The 16,556-nt window shown below is 30.3% G+C and overlaps 2 protein-coding genes, 1 long non-coding RNA gene and 1 other non-coding gene across 4 annotated transcripts; 3 read left to right on the forward strand and 1 right to left on the reverse strand.

Moving 5' to 3' along the window:
• Nucleotides 1-1,621: 1,621 nt before the first annotated feature.
• LOC111019967 (MYB-like transcription factor EOBII) lies at nucleotides 1,622-5,801 on the forward strand. The gene is made up of 3 exons (XM_022296495.2): nucleotides 1,622-2,194; nucleotides 2,428-2,557; nucleotides 5,173-5,801. Exons 1-3 carry the CDS (start codon nucleotides 2,056-2,058, stop codon nucleotides 5,507-5,509), a joined length of 606 nt encoding a protein of 201 aa, XP_022152187.1. The 5' UTR covers nucleotides 1,622-2,055; the 3' UTR covers nucleotides 5,510-5,801.
• LOC148209508 (uncharacterized) lies at nucleotides 2,329-5,166 on the reverse strand. Its single transcript, XR_015793088.1, has 2 exons — nucleotides 4,256-5,166; nucleotides 2,329-2,534 (listed from the first exon to the last, which is right to left on the reverse strand). It is a non-coding gene; the product is annotated as an uncharacterized LOC148209508 (long non-coding RNA).
• Nucleotides 5,802-14,166: 8,365 nt separating the features above from the next.
• TRNAP-UGG (transfer RNA proline (anticodon UGG)) lies at nucleotides 14,167-14,238 on the forward strand. Its single transcript has one exon. It is a non-coding gene; the product is annotated as a tRNA-Pro (tRNA).
• A 293-nt stretch (nucleotides 14,239-14,531) lies between these two features.
• LOC111019918 (large ribosomal subunit protein bL12c) lies at nucleotides 14,532-15,343 on the forward strand. The gene has a single exon (XM_022296438.2). It carries the CDS (start codon nucleotides 14,602-14,604, stop codon nucleotides 15,175-15,177), a length of 576 nt encoding a protein of 191 aa, XP_022152130.1. The 5' UTR covers nucleotides 14,532-14,601; the 3' UTR covers nucleotides 15,178-15,343.
• The last annotated feature ends 1,213 nt before the right edge of the window (nucleotides 15,344-16,556 follow it).

Here is a 16,556-nt window from a genome sequence, read left to right on the forward strand (position 1 = left end):
ATTTGAAAGTATAAATATATAAAAAATATGAATAAGATATAATATAATTACGGAAATACCCTTTTATGCTTACAAGCCTAGCTTTTATCTTAATTTGATTAATTACTATACATAACCAGTAATAAATATATACAATTAATGTCAAAATGAACATAACTCAACAGTAATTGACATATATATATCTTCAATCTAGAGGTTGTGGGTTAGATCTTTTACCTGACATTTTATAATAAATAAATAAATAAATATATATATATATATATATATTCATCATATGATAATTATTTTTATTGAGAAAAAATTGATATCATACATATTATAATGTAATTTAAAAATGTACGATTAACACCTAACGTCACATTAATGCATGTATGCTTCTAATTGAGCTAGTATAATTTTTCTAAAAATTAAATGTTCTAGACATATTCTTCTCTTCTTAGTATATGATATTATATTTTCTAAAATCGAAAATATCTTAATCTAAATAGTAATATTTTTAGAAATTTTCGAGTCTTTAATTTTCATAAATATACAAGAAAATGGTAATTAAATAACCTAAGTACTCATCATTTGGAGTTATGAATTTAAGTTTTCTTTTCTCTTCAAAATTAAAATAATGTAATAAGAGAAAGGAAAATGCAGAATTTTTTTAATTAATTAATTAATTTATTTTTTAAGATAGCGTAGAAGAATTCAATTATTATTATAATTCCTATGCCTATTTCACATGAAAATCAATGCATGTGAATTAAACCCTAATTTCTCCATCCCACACGTGTGTTATCATGTTCACACGTGCACATCCATACAAAAAATAGCTAATGCTCATAAAATATCTTCGATAATTTACGTTCAAAATATCTCGGGTAATATTGTAATTTCTCAAATTTAATATTGTAATCAGTAAAACAAGAATATATACTTCTTAACATACCCATTTAAGCTTCAAAACTTTCATACAAACCAATAAATTTTATTTTTTTTGATAACCATACAAACTAATATATAATTGACCACAAAAAGAAAAAGAAAAGTCATTTGATAATATACTATTTTAAAATACAAAATTTCTGCAAATTAATTACCATTGAGAAAAATTTAGCTATTTAGTTCCTCGGACTATTGTAATCCAATTATATATATATATATATATATATATAATTTTTTTTACTATATATATATATTTTTTACTTATCTTTTAAGAAAATTTCAAACGTTCAAGTAATGGTATGCTATTATCTACTCTGAACTTAGTTCGCATGTGGTTACTTTTCATTTCACCTAAGCACATGTTAACAAAACGTGTGTTGTCCCTTATTTATAAGTCATATAGTATATGGATATTTCAGTCTCATAACTAGAGTATTAAATTTCGTCGACATGGTGACATTTCTATCGATATATTTATATATTCATGGATTTGACATTAACGATACGAGAGAATGTATCGATATCTCTACAACCACAAAAAAGTTTATAAAATATAAAAAACATCAACTAATTTTTCACTATAATAGGGACATAATATTAATATTAATAACTTTTAACTTATTAAAAAAAGACTGAAATGCTTATTTGCTAATTTAAATATTTATTATAAATTTTTTATGTATATAATTTTACAGAAATAATATCCACCAACCATCTTCACCCACACCTTCATTTCATCCATATTTTCCTTGAGACCTCAACATTTTCATTTACATCGATATTTAAAATGTTGTTCAAAGGACATTGTCTACATTATTTCCAATATATATATATATATATATATATTACATCATTATTATATTATAAATATAAGAGAGAGAAGTACAAATGCATGGTAGCTCATATATAGTTACTTATAAAGCTCAAATATTACTAACAACCATTTTAATCTTGTTTGGCATCTCTATAAAACCCTAGCTACCGCCATTATCTTATTAACTCTCCACCTCTCTCTCTCTTCCATCTCTCTCTCTCCTCTCTTCCATTTTTCTCCCTCTCTCTTCTCTTCTCTTCTCTCTTTTCTCTCCTCGAGAGATCATAGAAAGAAAAAGAAAAGAAAAGAAAATGGATAAAACACCATGCAACTCACCACAAGATGTGGAGGTGAGGAAAGGGCCATGGACTATGGAAGAAGATTTGATTCTCATCAACTACATAGCCAACCATGGAGAAGGTGTTTGGAACTCACTTGCTAAAGCTGCTGGTAATAATTCTTCTCTCGCTCTCTCGAAAACCCTAATTCTCAATCAGGGCTGGCCGAAGATTCTACATTGTCCGAGGCAGAATATAATAACACTCTATTTTGAATTTATATAGAAGGTTTATCAAGGACGTGTAGATTATGAATCTTGTAGAGCGACAAATATATTGAATAATTTTCGTTTGTTTTAATTTTGATGATTTTCTCTTTTTTCTCTCGAAACCTTACGCGGGTAGGTCTGAAACGTACCGGGAAGAGTTGTCGCCTCCGGTGGTTGAATTACCTCCGTCCCGATGTCCGGCGAGGCAACATCACGCCGGAGGAACAGCTTCTGATCATGGAGCTGCATGCCAAATGGGGAAACAAGTGAGTTTTTCTTTTTTTCCTTCTTGTTAGATCATAATGAGAAAAACAGAACAATGAACGAATAATTCTCATCGTCGGAAAAAAGACGGCGAGTTTTTTTTTTGCTTTTTCCGGTGGCCGGAGCTTTGGACAGTGATTTTTGGAGTCTCTCTTTTTAAAGGTTTCGTAGGAGAGAGAGAGAACTCTTTGGAGCTTTCATGGCCACGAAATAGATTTTCAACACGTTTGTTTTCAGAATTCATGGCCACCAAATTTTCTAAATTTCTCCCTAATTTATATATATATTTTGTATTCTTTTTTTTCCCCACGTTTTGATTCGTTTTTTTTTTCTTTTAAATTCATCACGTTCTTGGAAAAAAAGGGGAAATTTTTGAGAGAAAAGAGATGATTTTGCATGGGAAATATATCTAATTTCTTTTCTTTTTTTACTCAAATTTATGTTTTTCTTTGGAAATGTTTAAGTCGTTCTTCTTGTTATATTTAATATTTTTCTTGATTTATTCTCTCTTGCTGTCATTTTTTTTTGGGTTTTGGATTTAAACATATATTTAAGTTTTTTACTTTGTGTTAAAAAAAAATTACTATACGAGATAATTATTTTCATATATATATATATATATATATATATATATTTGTTAAGAAGATTTGAGGTTGTTTACTAAAAAAACGTTTTAATTTTAAAACACAAAGTACTTTCTAGAAACTTTTATTATTGTTGATTTTAACAGGATTTTCAAAACCCTTTTTTCCAAAAAAAAAACAAAATAAATAAATTTGTTCTAAGGAAAAGTTAATCCATAGAAGGAGAGAAAAGAAAGAAAAAATTAATTATTATTAAATGGGATCTACGTAAATCTTATGTATATTTGGGAATCATACATAATGTTATATATGCATGCATGTGAAATAACATGCATTACATCCATATGCACATGCACATAAAAATTAAAAAAAGGAGAGAAATATATATATATATATATATATTTTAAAAAATTATTTTCAGGAAATTGTGTAATAAATTTATTATTTAAAAAATATATATATGTGTTGTTATTACAGCTGGTGGGAATAATAAAAAAAAATAGCATGTTGTGAAAGGAGAGAGAAATAGAAGACATTTTGCAATAAAAGTTTTCCATTTTTAGCTAAACCCACAGCACTTAATCACATGGAAATTCCCTTTTCTTAATCAGCAAAATGAAAATAAAAATTGACAAAAAGACAATAATTTGAAAAACAAACAAACAGCCCCCATTTTCTTTGTCTTGAAATTGACCAAAAACCCTTTTGGAAAAAAAAAAAAAACCCCCCAAAACTTATTTTTGGCTCTACCCATTTATATGGCTAAATTTACAAATAAAGAAATAGTAAAAAAATAATCATTACTCTTTTCTTTTTACAACCCATGTTTGTTTTAAACGAAGAGAAGAATTCATCCCTCTGATCAGCATTACTATATCGAACCAAAAAGCAACGACGTAGATGAAATGAAACTATTTATAAATTTCAAGGATGAATCGTAATGTTATGAAAACTTAGAGACTAAATAAACACAACAAGTGAAAATGACGGGCTAAAACTGTAATTTACCCCATAATTCAAAACGAAAAAAATAGAGCCAAATTTTTTTTTCTTTTAAAAAGAGATTGTGAGAAGGAAAAATGGATATTCTCTTAGCTGCCATTTGAAGAACTCTACCTGTGATTCAGCATTGTCTTCTCAAGTTGGAAACTTGCATTTTTTTTTTCTCTTTTTTTTTTTGTTTGATTTTGTGAACTTTTTTTTCCTCCATGCTACAAAAAAATTGAGGATCTTAAGACTCCTTTAAATACAAGAAGTCCTAAGTGGAGGAGCTTGATTTTCAGCCATTGAACATGACCAATCAAATTTAACCCACAAATTATAAACACCTCCAAAAAAAAAAAAAAAAAAAACCTAATTTTCATGGCTCTAAATGCATTTCATTTTACCTCAATTCAAACATGTGATCTAAATAAATATGATATTACACTTTTTCTGATTTCTATCTATTCTTGTCTCTTGGTTGTTGATTGTTCTTCTTGTCATGCTTGGTTTTTCCTCCTATATTTTTACTATAATTATTATATTATGAATGACAGCTTATTTCCAAGCTCTGAAAATTAGGAATTGTTAATATTGTTCTATCCTCCTATATTTTTACTCATTCATTAAATATATAATTAATTATCATTGATTTTAATTTTCACCTCTTCCTTTTCCACTTTTAGTTTGTAAATATTTCTCTTCAATTATATATATACTCCATAGAATTCTTAACCTATAGTTTTCTTCCTTTCTATGTGGTTAATTTAACTAGGATTTACGTTTTCTTTTCCAAAAACCATATTGTTTTCTTAAATTTCTCTCAAAATATTGGTTAAGCTGATGGGTTGAGTAAATTTTAATTTATTTATATGGATTCTCAACCTACGGATTTGTTACTGTTTTTATACATTTTTATACGTGAGGTTCCAATATAGTTCTGGTATACGTTTTAGCACTCAGCATTACTAATCTCAGGAGTGATGTGTGCCTTTGTTTTGCTCGATTATTCTCTATATGCTCGTTCAGTGTTGAATATATATATGGCACAGGTGGTCGAAAATTGCAAAGCATCTGCCGGGGAGGACGGATAACGAGATAAAGAACTACTGGAGGACGAGAATCCAGAAGCACATCAAGCAAGCACATAGCTTCCAAAGTAGCACAGCAAGTGGAATATGTCATGACCATAATCAAATGAGTGAACAAGCAGCAAGCTCAAGTAGCTGCCAAATTTCTTACACAATGGATCCAATGGAAACCTATTCTTCTCCTCCAAATAATAATCTTGATGCTTTCACAGTACCTTTGCCCCCAACTGATAATTCCAATGAAAATTATTGGAGCATGGAGGATCTCTGGTCTATGCAACTTCTCAACGCTGAATAGAAAGAAAAAAAAAACACAAAAAAGTAATAAAGAATTGGATGATATTTTTGAACTTAAAATATTTCATTGTTTTGGTTCAAGATATCGTTAGGGTTGTCTATATAGTTTGGAAAATACTTATGTATTTTTCCATTTTATATAATTAGACTAAAGCATATATATGGCTTTTGTGTTTAGAATTTGCAATATTTCATTATATATTATATATATAGTGAAAAATGAGTATCATTTTCCCCTTGATGTATAACTCTTTTATCATGACTCGTAATATATATTAGCTATATTGTGTTAATTTGTTGTATAGTAAAATTTGGTGTATTTTGATTTGTTTCAGCTTGTCATTTTTATTTAGATCAGTATTACTCAATTGGTTAATATATATATATATATATCATTGACTAAAATATCGAAGATTTAAATCCCCACCCCTGCACATGTTGTTAAACTTAATTCACAAAGTATTGCATATGACTGGTAGTTACAGAGAGATTTGAATCTCGACTTGTGTTTTTCCATCAAACTATCAACGTCATTATAGTGAAATATTTAGTCAATTTCGTAGAGGTTAAGGAAGAAAATTTATCTTCATCATTCTTGCCCAAGTTGGCAATCTATTTTTGAGAAAGCAGAAGGGTTGGTCAAGATAGAGACATCAAGATCGCTACTCTAAAGGTTAATGAATAAATGTACTTTCTATCGTCTTTAATTTTATATATGATTATCTAACCCTACCGTTCTCTCTCATATATTTATATTTTTAAAACATTATATTATAAAATAACGGAAATAAAATTAGAGCTGTAATCCATTAGACGAGTTATTGAAGTACGTGTATATATATATATATATTATTATTTTTTTGAAAAAAATATTACATCCATACCCTGATAATTTTAACTATATGCTCAATTTCTCTCTTATAATTAAATCTCTCTGTCAAGATATACAACCAATTTCTCCATTATGAAGAGATTCCATTTTCGCCTTTTTTTTTTAAGTAAATGAAGCTCTATAATTGTTTACCAAACTAAAGCCACAAGAAATTGACACGTAAAGAGAGAGAAAAACAAACCCATAAATAATAATTTTCTTGCTTTATTTTCCCCTTTCATCTTTAGATAAATAAAATTCATATTATTCCCATTCTCGTGCATGGCCATGCAACCTTGAGATGAGAAGCCGACGTGAGCCTAACTCTTGCATTCTTCAATTTTAAGCAAAAAGTCTCTCCCACCCCCATGTGATCCCCTACACTCACGTCCACTCGTTTTAACATGTCATCACGTGTGTCGAGAAAGAGTACTATCGATCGTATTCCCGCACACCCTTCTCTCATTCATTATCTTCCTTTATTAGAACACTCACACGTCGGTATCGTAGTCGTTGTGGTTCGGTTGTTCGTCATTCGTGTTTTACAGACGATGATGATAGTAGTGTTGGTATTATTTGTACGATGAAGTGTTAATTGTTGTGTCTTGTTATTATTTGAGGTGTAAGGGTAAAGTTGTAATATGTTTTATGAAAATTTTAACATTACATCACACTAGAACTTTAATGTACCTCCAAATTTATTTTTTCGATTAACTTTACAAATCTTATATGTTATAGTCTCTATTGACATGATCGTTTTCTACTTCCTTTTCCTCTTAGAGTTTAAGCGTCTCATCACATGGATTCCTTTAGGGTTTGGTTAACTTAATTAACCTCAAAAATAGATTTTTGGTCACTCTTTTATATACATGTGAAATAAACCTTTTTAATATTTAAAGCCGTCCCAAATTAAACTTAAACAAATTTGAAGAATGCAAGAAATCGATTCAAGTTCAAACATGTCATAAGTATTACGCATCTAATAATCAAAATATAGTAAATACAAAAGTATACATACGTCTAAAAAATAGTTAATTGAATTATATTACTGTCAAAGCGAACATAGTTCAGTGGTAATTAACATATATCTACATCCACCACTATGAAATTAATTTCTCACGAGACAAATGATTTTTTTTTTCAAATATAGCATAAATTTGACTTTTCTTTCTACAGTTGCTTTACCTTTATATTTGAGTTTGATATGTACTATGTTATTTTTATAAAATTTTAAGTTATCTGCTATATTTGTAAATACATATTTATTTTATGCTATTTGTGCAATTACCTCAATACTAATATAATTGAAACACCACAAGATGATCTTCTCCGTTTAATTATTCTCACTAGACCTAAAAGCTTAAGCTGATATGTTAGAGCATATTTAATATGACCATACTGACGTACGGTAAATAAATATATATAAAAAAAGAAAGGAATATAATAAAAAGGGCAAACATACAAGTTGATAAAACATTAGGTACAAAAAGTTAGGTAAAAAGGATAAGAATGGGAGGTTGCAATATAGAGAGTACCAAACTCTCAACTTTAGCATCCAACTCCTTATTCAAACAAGGACATTGGAAAAGAGCCCTAAATGAGAAGTTTGTTGTTTCATGCACTATCTTTTATAAGAAAGTTTTTGAAAACAAATGGACATTTTGTTATGGGACTTTGCCATTGAGAAAGGGATATCTCTTCTTTTCTTAGCCACCCATTTTTCTTTTTCATCACATGTTTTTTGTGCTTTATATCAAAGAAAAATTCAGGAAAAAAAAATGATCATACCAATTCAATTGCAATTGCTACCCCATGTGAAATTTGAATGACTTTCACATGTTGGGTCGGCCATATGAGAGGGGAGGGAGTGAAAACAACAACCCTAGCTAGCATTCTTCGGTTTTTTCTCCCCCGAGCGCTTTAAAAAGAAAATGAGGTACGGTTAATTACCCGACGTGTGTGGACTCGGGCGCTGACACACGAGAGCCACGAGAATTATATTATTATAGAAAAATTTGGAGGTTTTGATTGACTCTCAGAGATATCTTTTGCTTTGGTACGGTACCGTGCCAGATCGTCATGAAGCTAGAAAGCTTAAGATGATTGTTAGGATTATAAAATTAATGCTTTTTAATATAATCTTTTAACACTCCCCTCATGTGTAGCCTCCTAATTAATAATACTAATATGATCAGATGACTCCCAATATGTATAGACCTATTATTATAGGGAGAAGAGGAAACTGTGCTACAGAGGTGAATTTCAAATTTGATAGGTTAAAATAAGTTTAATTATTTAATATATTCTTAACATGTAAACATAGGAACATTAGTTCAATTGGTTAAAGGAGTATATCCCTAACCAGAATTAGGTCATGACTTTGAATTCTCTACATCACATGTTGTTGTACGTTCATGTCCTTGTTCATGTCCTTTTATATGTGTGTATGTATTATTGGAATAGTTTTGTTTTTATTTATTTTTGTTTATTATTATTATTATTATTATTTTTTACTAAGTAGATTGGAATAGTTTTAGTAAATTTGCAAAATATACTCTAGTTTAATTTATGGTAAAAATTTTGTCACTACCTTTTTGAAATAAAGAATTATCTTTCTATTTTAGATTTTTTTTTCCTAAAAGGCTTTTATGTTAAAAGCATTAAATTTATAATCCTAACAATTATCTTTCTATTTTACAATTAGTAGAGTGGTTCATTTTTTATTATTATTTTTTTTTTTTGAGAATATGTTGAAAAAAGATTATAGCTTCATATTCCTCAAATTAAACAACATTTCTTCTAGAACTTTGAAAATCAAATTCATACATCAAATTCTCATTGCTAAGATGCATAGTACGACCCAAGGTTTAAATGTTGATGGAATGTCGAAGTTGCAATTTTTTTTAAATATGAGAATATCAGTAATGGCTATATTGATGAATATTTTTTCTAAAATTATAATAATCGAGAAATTTATAAAAAAATTATTTAAAATAATCTAAAAATTAATATTATGCTGACATTAATGATATATTTCCATATTCGTCCATTTTTTTAACTATATAATGAAAATGGTGATGGAAATTTGGGCATGTGAAAAAAAAAATATAATTCCTATATTATACAGCTCAGTTTATTATTATTATTTATCCAAAAATTTAATACTTAGATTAAGACTTGGATGTCGATATCCAAAAAAATTATTAATGATTTCCTGTAGTTTATTTTTATTGAAAAAATATATATATTTGATAGCAATTTCTTGTTTTCTAAATTTTAAATTAAAAGAGTAAAAGTTTTATAAGAAAATTAATTTGTTTAATTAGATATTCAAAATTTTTAATGTTATTTTTAATCTTTATATTTATTGTGCATTTTATAAGGAATGATAAAATAATATTTTTATCTATATTTTGAAAAATGAATAAGAAACAAAAAAAATTGATTTTGTTACTTTAAAAAAATTTTAAACGTTTCTAAAAATTTAGTAACGAGAAATAAAAGACGGAAATATTACCTTGAGTTAAGTATACAAAAATTTCAAAGTCCAATCAATATGCATAATTAATATGAAATATCATACCATATGGTCCTTGGGAGATGTTAATTGCATTGCATATATGGAAAGAAAATTTTAATGACAATTCATGAATCATGGATGGACCATGCCCCATCCCATGATACTTAATAGGGATTGTGTCATATCAATCCAATTTACCAAAAAAATTTAAAACTTATTATACTGTAAACTCCTCACAACTATTAAATAATACTTCAGTCAAATTAAATAATAATTCAGTCAAACCAATCATATGTTATGAGATTTGAAACATTTGTATCTCATATTTATTATAAGAGTATGTTGAAGAGGGTTGAACAGAGTTCACAAAAGTTTCTATCGTATTGTAAATAACTCTCCTCAAAATCTCGAAAGGTATGTTGAGTTGGAATCTCAGTCTAATTAAGAATTCTTGTGGTTATGAAAAGAATCAGCTATAAGAGAACAAGAATGGAGGAGAGCTATATCCCGACCTACCGAGTTCACAAAAGTTTCTATCGTATTGTAAATAACTCTCCTCAAAATCTCGAAAGGTATGTTGAGTTGGAATCTCAGTCTAATTAAGAATTCTTATGGTTATGAAAAGAATCAGCTATAAGAGAACAAGAATGGATGAGAGCTATATCCCGACCTACCATTTATTTTAGTATATACTCTATAAATAGTTTTTACTTAAACTCATATTATGTTGATAATGGATGAATTTAAATGCAATATTTCTTTTAATTAATTACTATGAGAGTTTTATTGAAAAAAGTTGAAAGCTTTTTCCCTCTTAATCGGTCTAGTGTATTTGAACTTTTTTAGTACAACCTGTGACGGTGGAAATTCGAATTTACGACTTTTTTGGTTGGAGGTAAGATGCCTTAATGAGTTAAACTATGTTCAGGCTAACGCTTATTGTATTTGAATTAGGCAAGCTCCCATCTATTTCTTTTCAAAGGCGTTTGGTAGAAAATTAATAGTTTATGTCTTGTTTCATTTAATGATAAATTATCTTTTCTTACAAGTTTAAATTTCAAATACGGGTATTAATTTTCTTTGCAGGGATCCACCCCAAAATGAAATGGAGAACTGATCTCGTTTAGGGATAGGAATCGCGAGGAGGGATTTTTCTACACTATAATTTTGTTTTTAGGGATGGGGATGGGACTTATGGTACCTGTCCTTGTCCTTATCCTTATCCTCGCCCTGTGAGTGGTGTCGATGGTCTCTAATTTATAGCTCAGTTGAGTTCAATAGTTGCTCGAATAAAAGTAAGCTAAAAAAGAATATACTTTGCAATTTTTTTTGTATAATTTATCTAAGTATGGAATTCTCTCCACTTATACGTTCGCTAAATAGGCCTAGTTCTACTGGCAAAAAAAGGTGGGAGACATGTTTTTTTTCCTTTTTGTCTTCTTCTGTTAATTTATCTCTTCACAAGTTATCGTCTCTAGTTTAGACTTTTATATAGTTAGAGAGTCTAGAAAAGTCACTCGAGCAATATGCCACACCATGGTGAAGCCTTATTATATTAAAATTTTTAGAAAATCACTTGTTTAGTCCATATGAGTTTGGTCCCCTTAAGTTTTGAGAAAAAAAATTTAAAATGTCCTAGCTTCACATTTTTCATGAGCTACAATAACGGTTACTGATTAGACATTTAATATATAATTTTTTAATGTTTACGTGGTAAACATTTTTATTATTTTTTTTTGTCAAAACGAATAGTTCAGCTATAATTGACATATATTGTGAGTTTAATTCCTCATCCTCATATGTTGCATTAAAAAAAATTAATCTTTTATTATTATTTCACGATGATGCGACATTTAAAATTTAAAAAATTTCTCTCCTCCTCCCTCTCCCTTCTAATGCCCCCGCCTTCCATCGCCATCAACCCCATGCTGACCTTAGTTCACCGTGACAAAAAATATAAATAAATAATAATTTTTTATGATAATTTTTTAATGACGTAACTCTCTTTTTTTTCAATGTTTTTATAAGTTATAGCAGGAATAGGTGATTACGAACAATTTCAAATTATTGAGAATATGATATGTTTTCTCCAGACGAGGAATTAGATAACATATCTTGGTACGAAATGATTCTACTATTTATAAGTGATATGAAGTGGGACCTGCACATGGTTATGTTAGACCAAGACAGTTGGGTTAGGTACCTCTATGTCTAGTCTTTTCCAAGGCTCTCCGATTGGATCGAGATTAGAATTTTTCGAGGTGAACAAAAAAGAATCACGTAGAATGACCTTTTTCTATTCTCCACATAACGAGTCATATTTAACCTCAAACAACACGAATGGAGAAGACATCCCTACCTCCTACCTCACATAATTAGACTTCAAATCCGCAGAAGCTTCATTTCTTTTTTTATGCTGGCACCCTATACGTCCCCTTGAATTATAGGTATATGTTTAATCTCCCATAAAAAAAAAAATAAAGAGAATATACCTTGGAAATGTTTTAAAAACTTAGGTTTTTCAATTTTACATTTTTAGATTCCTAGATTTAGGAATTTTTATTAATGTCGATTTTACCCTTATTTGTGGCATTTATATTTATTATTTGTTAGTTTTTTTTTATTTAAATGTAAAAGATTTAAATCCCTAATTTGATTTTCTAAACTTTTAATTATCGTGGCCTCAAATCATTTATTTTATAATCCCTTAATTTACTTATTGATATATTATACTAAGTTGTTAACATATATTATACCAATCTTTTTGTATTTAATGTTAAGAGATTATGGAAATAATCAATTCAAATAATAATAGTGTATGTCAGCACTTATGAGTCTAGTTATAAATTATACACTTCTATATCCGAATAGACGACACAAACATATATAATCTATATCGGGTACTTATTCATAGATATAAACTATATTGAGTATAAACAATAAATGTTGATTTCATGATAAAAAATCGATCAACCAAAATCAATAACTTATGAACTATAAACTATATACGGAGTGCTCTATATCATGGAATCTCTTTTACCTCTTTTTTTCATGGTCTTTTTTTTCATGTCTCTTTTTTTCTTTGTTTGCAATAGTACGATAAACATGGTTATATAATATATACTTTTTATTGATACATATACTATTAAGTTATATAATATATTCCAATTTATAGTATGATATCAATATATTCTAGGTATATATTCAATGTTAAGTTTATAATATATAACTTGAAGTATACGTGACATATTCAAAATTTGATCCATATTAACATCATACCTTAACATATACCCAACATAAATATTCAACATATACTCAAATTTAGAGGTTTTTCGTACTAAAAGGTTATATAATATAGTAATATAAAATTTGGAGGTTTTATATAATATATAACCTTTGTTATAAACTTTTTTTTCCTGAAAAAAGAACGAGAAAAGAAAATTAAAAAAAATTATAGAAACCTAGACTTTTTCCTTTCCCTCCTTCTTCTCTAATCCCTCATCCACCCCTCTACCCCTGTATTTTCAACTGCCGCGACGATCTCGACGGTGGCGCACTAGTAGACCATGAACCCACCTCCAAATATCGTCGTCAGCCGTATGCGTGTGCGTATGTTCGAGTTGCCGGTGTTTGTGGATTGTCCCTGCAAGGCGTTCGTGAGCTTCTACCATGGGATCACCGCTACTCGTGAGCTTCTGTCGTGGGCCGTTTGAGTGCTTCTACCATGGAGTCTGGGCCGTTTGAGTGCTTCTACCATGGAGTCGCACCGCTCGAGTGCTCTGAAGATCGAAGAACATCTCTTTTCCTCAAAACTGTTAAGACGAATAAAGGGAATTATTAAATCTAGGCATGATTTTAGGGATTTGAGGATTTCAATTGAATTGTTAAATCTATGCATGATTTTAAGGATTTGTATCAAACCCGTCCAATATTGATTTTTTTTTCCATTTTTTGATTTTGTGTTTATATTTTATTAATTCTATATTGTAGAGGAGAAATTTGTAATTTTATAATGAGTTCCATCCATAAACAGCTAAGACAATTGTGTAAATTCTTAATAGTTAAGCTATTTTTGTAATTTGAAACTCAAAATAGGCTAGTTATATACTTATCAAAAAAATAAATTGAAATATTTTATATTTTACAGAATTGAGTCTCAAACTTGGGCCTCAATTGGATCCACACCAAAATTAGAATTAGGCCCAATTGGTCGGCCCAGCAATGTTATAAATAATATAAATTTTGTAATTAAAATTTAATTTTAAAAGGGCATTTGGTCTAGTGGTATGATTCTCGCTTTGGGTGCGAGAGGTCCCGAGTTCGATTCTCGGAATGCCCCTTTTCATTTTTTCTTTTCTATTTATTTAACAAAATTCTCAATGCCCCTTTTTATACCATAAATACCCCTGATTCGAACACCTTGTTCTTTACTTACCCGTCGTCATATCGTAAAAAGACAGGGGTATTTCCGTCCACAGCGAATTCCTTTTTCCTTTTTTATTATTTAACAAAATTCTCAGGGCCAGTTTTTTATACCATCAATACCCCTGATTCAAACACCTTGTTCCTTATGAAAAGGCAGGGGTAGTTTCGTCCAAAATAGAATTCAAAACTCACCTTTCATTCTTTAGATCACAATTCTGCGAACTTTATCCTATCTTCTTCTTCTTCTTCTCCCAATTCTCTCTCTAGAAAAAAGAAAATGGCTTCCACTCTCTCTACAGCTTCTCTCCGCTCCCCATCTTGTTCTTCGTCCTCTTATCCATCAAATTTTTCTCAGTCCCCAAGACCCTTCTCTCTCCATTTCCCATTTTCTCCCTCCTCCAACAATCTCTCTCATCGCCTCGTTCATCTCCGTCCAGTCTCCGCCGCGGCCGCGCCGGAGAAAGTTGTAGAAATCGGCGATGTTATCTCCAAATTGACGCTTGAAGAGGCTCGGATTCTGGTTGACTACCTCCAGGAGAAGCTCGGCGTTTCGGCCGCCGCGTTCGCCCCTGCCGCCGTCGCCGTCGCGCCCGGCGCTGGTGCCGGCGGAGACGTCGCAGCCGCCGCCGTCGAGGAGAAGACGGAGTTCGATGTTGTTATTGAGGATGTGCCGAGTAATGCGAGGATCGCTGTGATTAAGGCTGTTAGGGCTTTGACGAGCTTGGCGTTGAAGGAGGCGAAGGAGCTGATTGAAGGTTTGCCGAAGAAGTTTAAAGAAGGGATTTCGAAGGAAGAGGCGGAGGACGCGAAGAAGCAGCTCGAAGAGGCTGGGGCGAAGATTGCCATTGTTTAATTGGCTGGTTAGTTTCTCGAATTCAAGCTTTAGAATGTAGGCATTCTGGTGAAATTGGAGATGGGTTATTTTTTCAATTGTTAACTGATGATGAATTTAGTTGGAAGTTCTGTTCATGGATGCCTTATTTTTCCTGAATTTGAGCGCTCAATTCGCCATTTCTGAAGCTGTGTTTAGATGCCCTTTTCAGTTTATTTTTCTTGCTCATAACGTGTTTGTTAAAATGCCAACAAGAAGCTTTGCTGTGCCCATGAATTCACTTTTGGTCTGAACTTCTATAACTTAAAAGTGGATCTGAATGAACAAACTTTGGCCAATACTACACTACACTTCTTCTTGTTGTCATTTTGCTGATCTATCTGTATGTTTATGCTTTGAAGTTTGAAATCTATGGCCACATACTTGACTTATGTAAGGGAGAGCTGAACTTATGTTTGATATGTAATTTACTCATGCTAAATTATGAGTTTGTTGATCTTACGGCTATATAAATCTATGTTTGTAAAACCCACATTCTATACCTTGAACTTTGTACTAGATTTTACAAAATCATGAACCCATGAGCCAAACACAAGTTGCAAAAACTGAAGTTTTTTTTTTTCTAATTCCTAAACCGAAGTTTATTTAACTATGAGCCAAACCATGCTATTAATCTTTATCTTCAATTCCGTTCTCGATCATTTTTGTTTTCATTGTAGTAATTGGTTGATTTTCATTGCCTCATATAGGTTGAGACTATGATTGATTTACCCACCCAATCCAAATTTTTTTTCTTTTGTCATAGAAAACTATGCAACTAAAAGTAGAAGAAAACATAGTTTGGGCAAATCCAAAATTTCAAACTTGGACTTTGATTTGTTAAATATTGTAGTTCACAGTTTCTTGAGTAGTTTGTATGAGGAAGAACAGGCATTCTAAAGGTATTTGGTTCACGGGTTTGGAGACTGTATTTGGTCTGATAAAGAGAAATATGAATTTGTGTAACTTGTATTTGATATCTATAATATAGATTTATGTTTGTGTTTGGATAACCTATATTTTTGATTCAATGGGTTACAATTTCTTAGGTTGGATTTTTTAAACTACTATAGCTTTGTTGTGAATTCTAATTAATGTCAATAGATTGTTTTTTGACTCATTGGATTTACAAACCGTTATCATTAGACAAGCAAATCGACATATCGACGTAAGGTTTTTCTTCTTTTCTTTTTCTAGAGGGTAAAACTCCAGGGAGTTGCAAAAAACTTCTCCGGTTGGGTACAAGAGAAGAAAAGTTATAGTAATGACATTTACACCATGTAACAACAACAAAAATTATAACTTCACAAAAACGGTCAAAGAAGCGTTTTGCATGGTTTAAGAATGCTTGAACAAGGTTG

Source organism: Momordica charantia (assembly GCF_013281855.1).
Source record: "Momordica charantia cultivar OHB3-1 chromosome 8 unlocalized genomic scaffold, Mcharantia_2.0 BLBB01000008.1, whole genome shotgun sequence".
In the NCBI taxonomy this organism is placed as follows: Eukaryota; Viridiplantae; Streptophyta; class Magnoliopsida; order Cucurbitales; family Cucurbitaceae; genus Momordica; species Momordica charantia.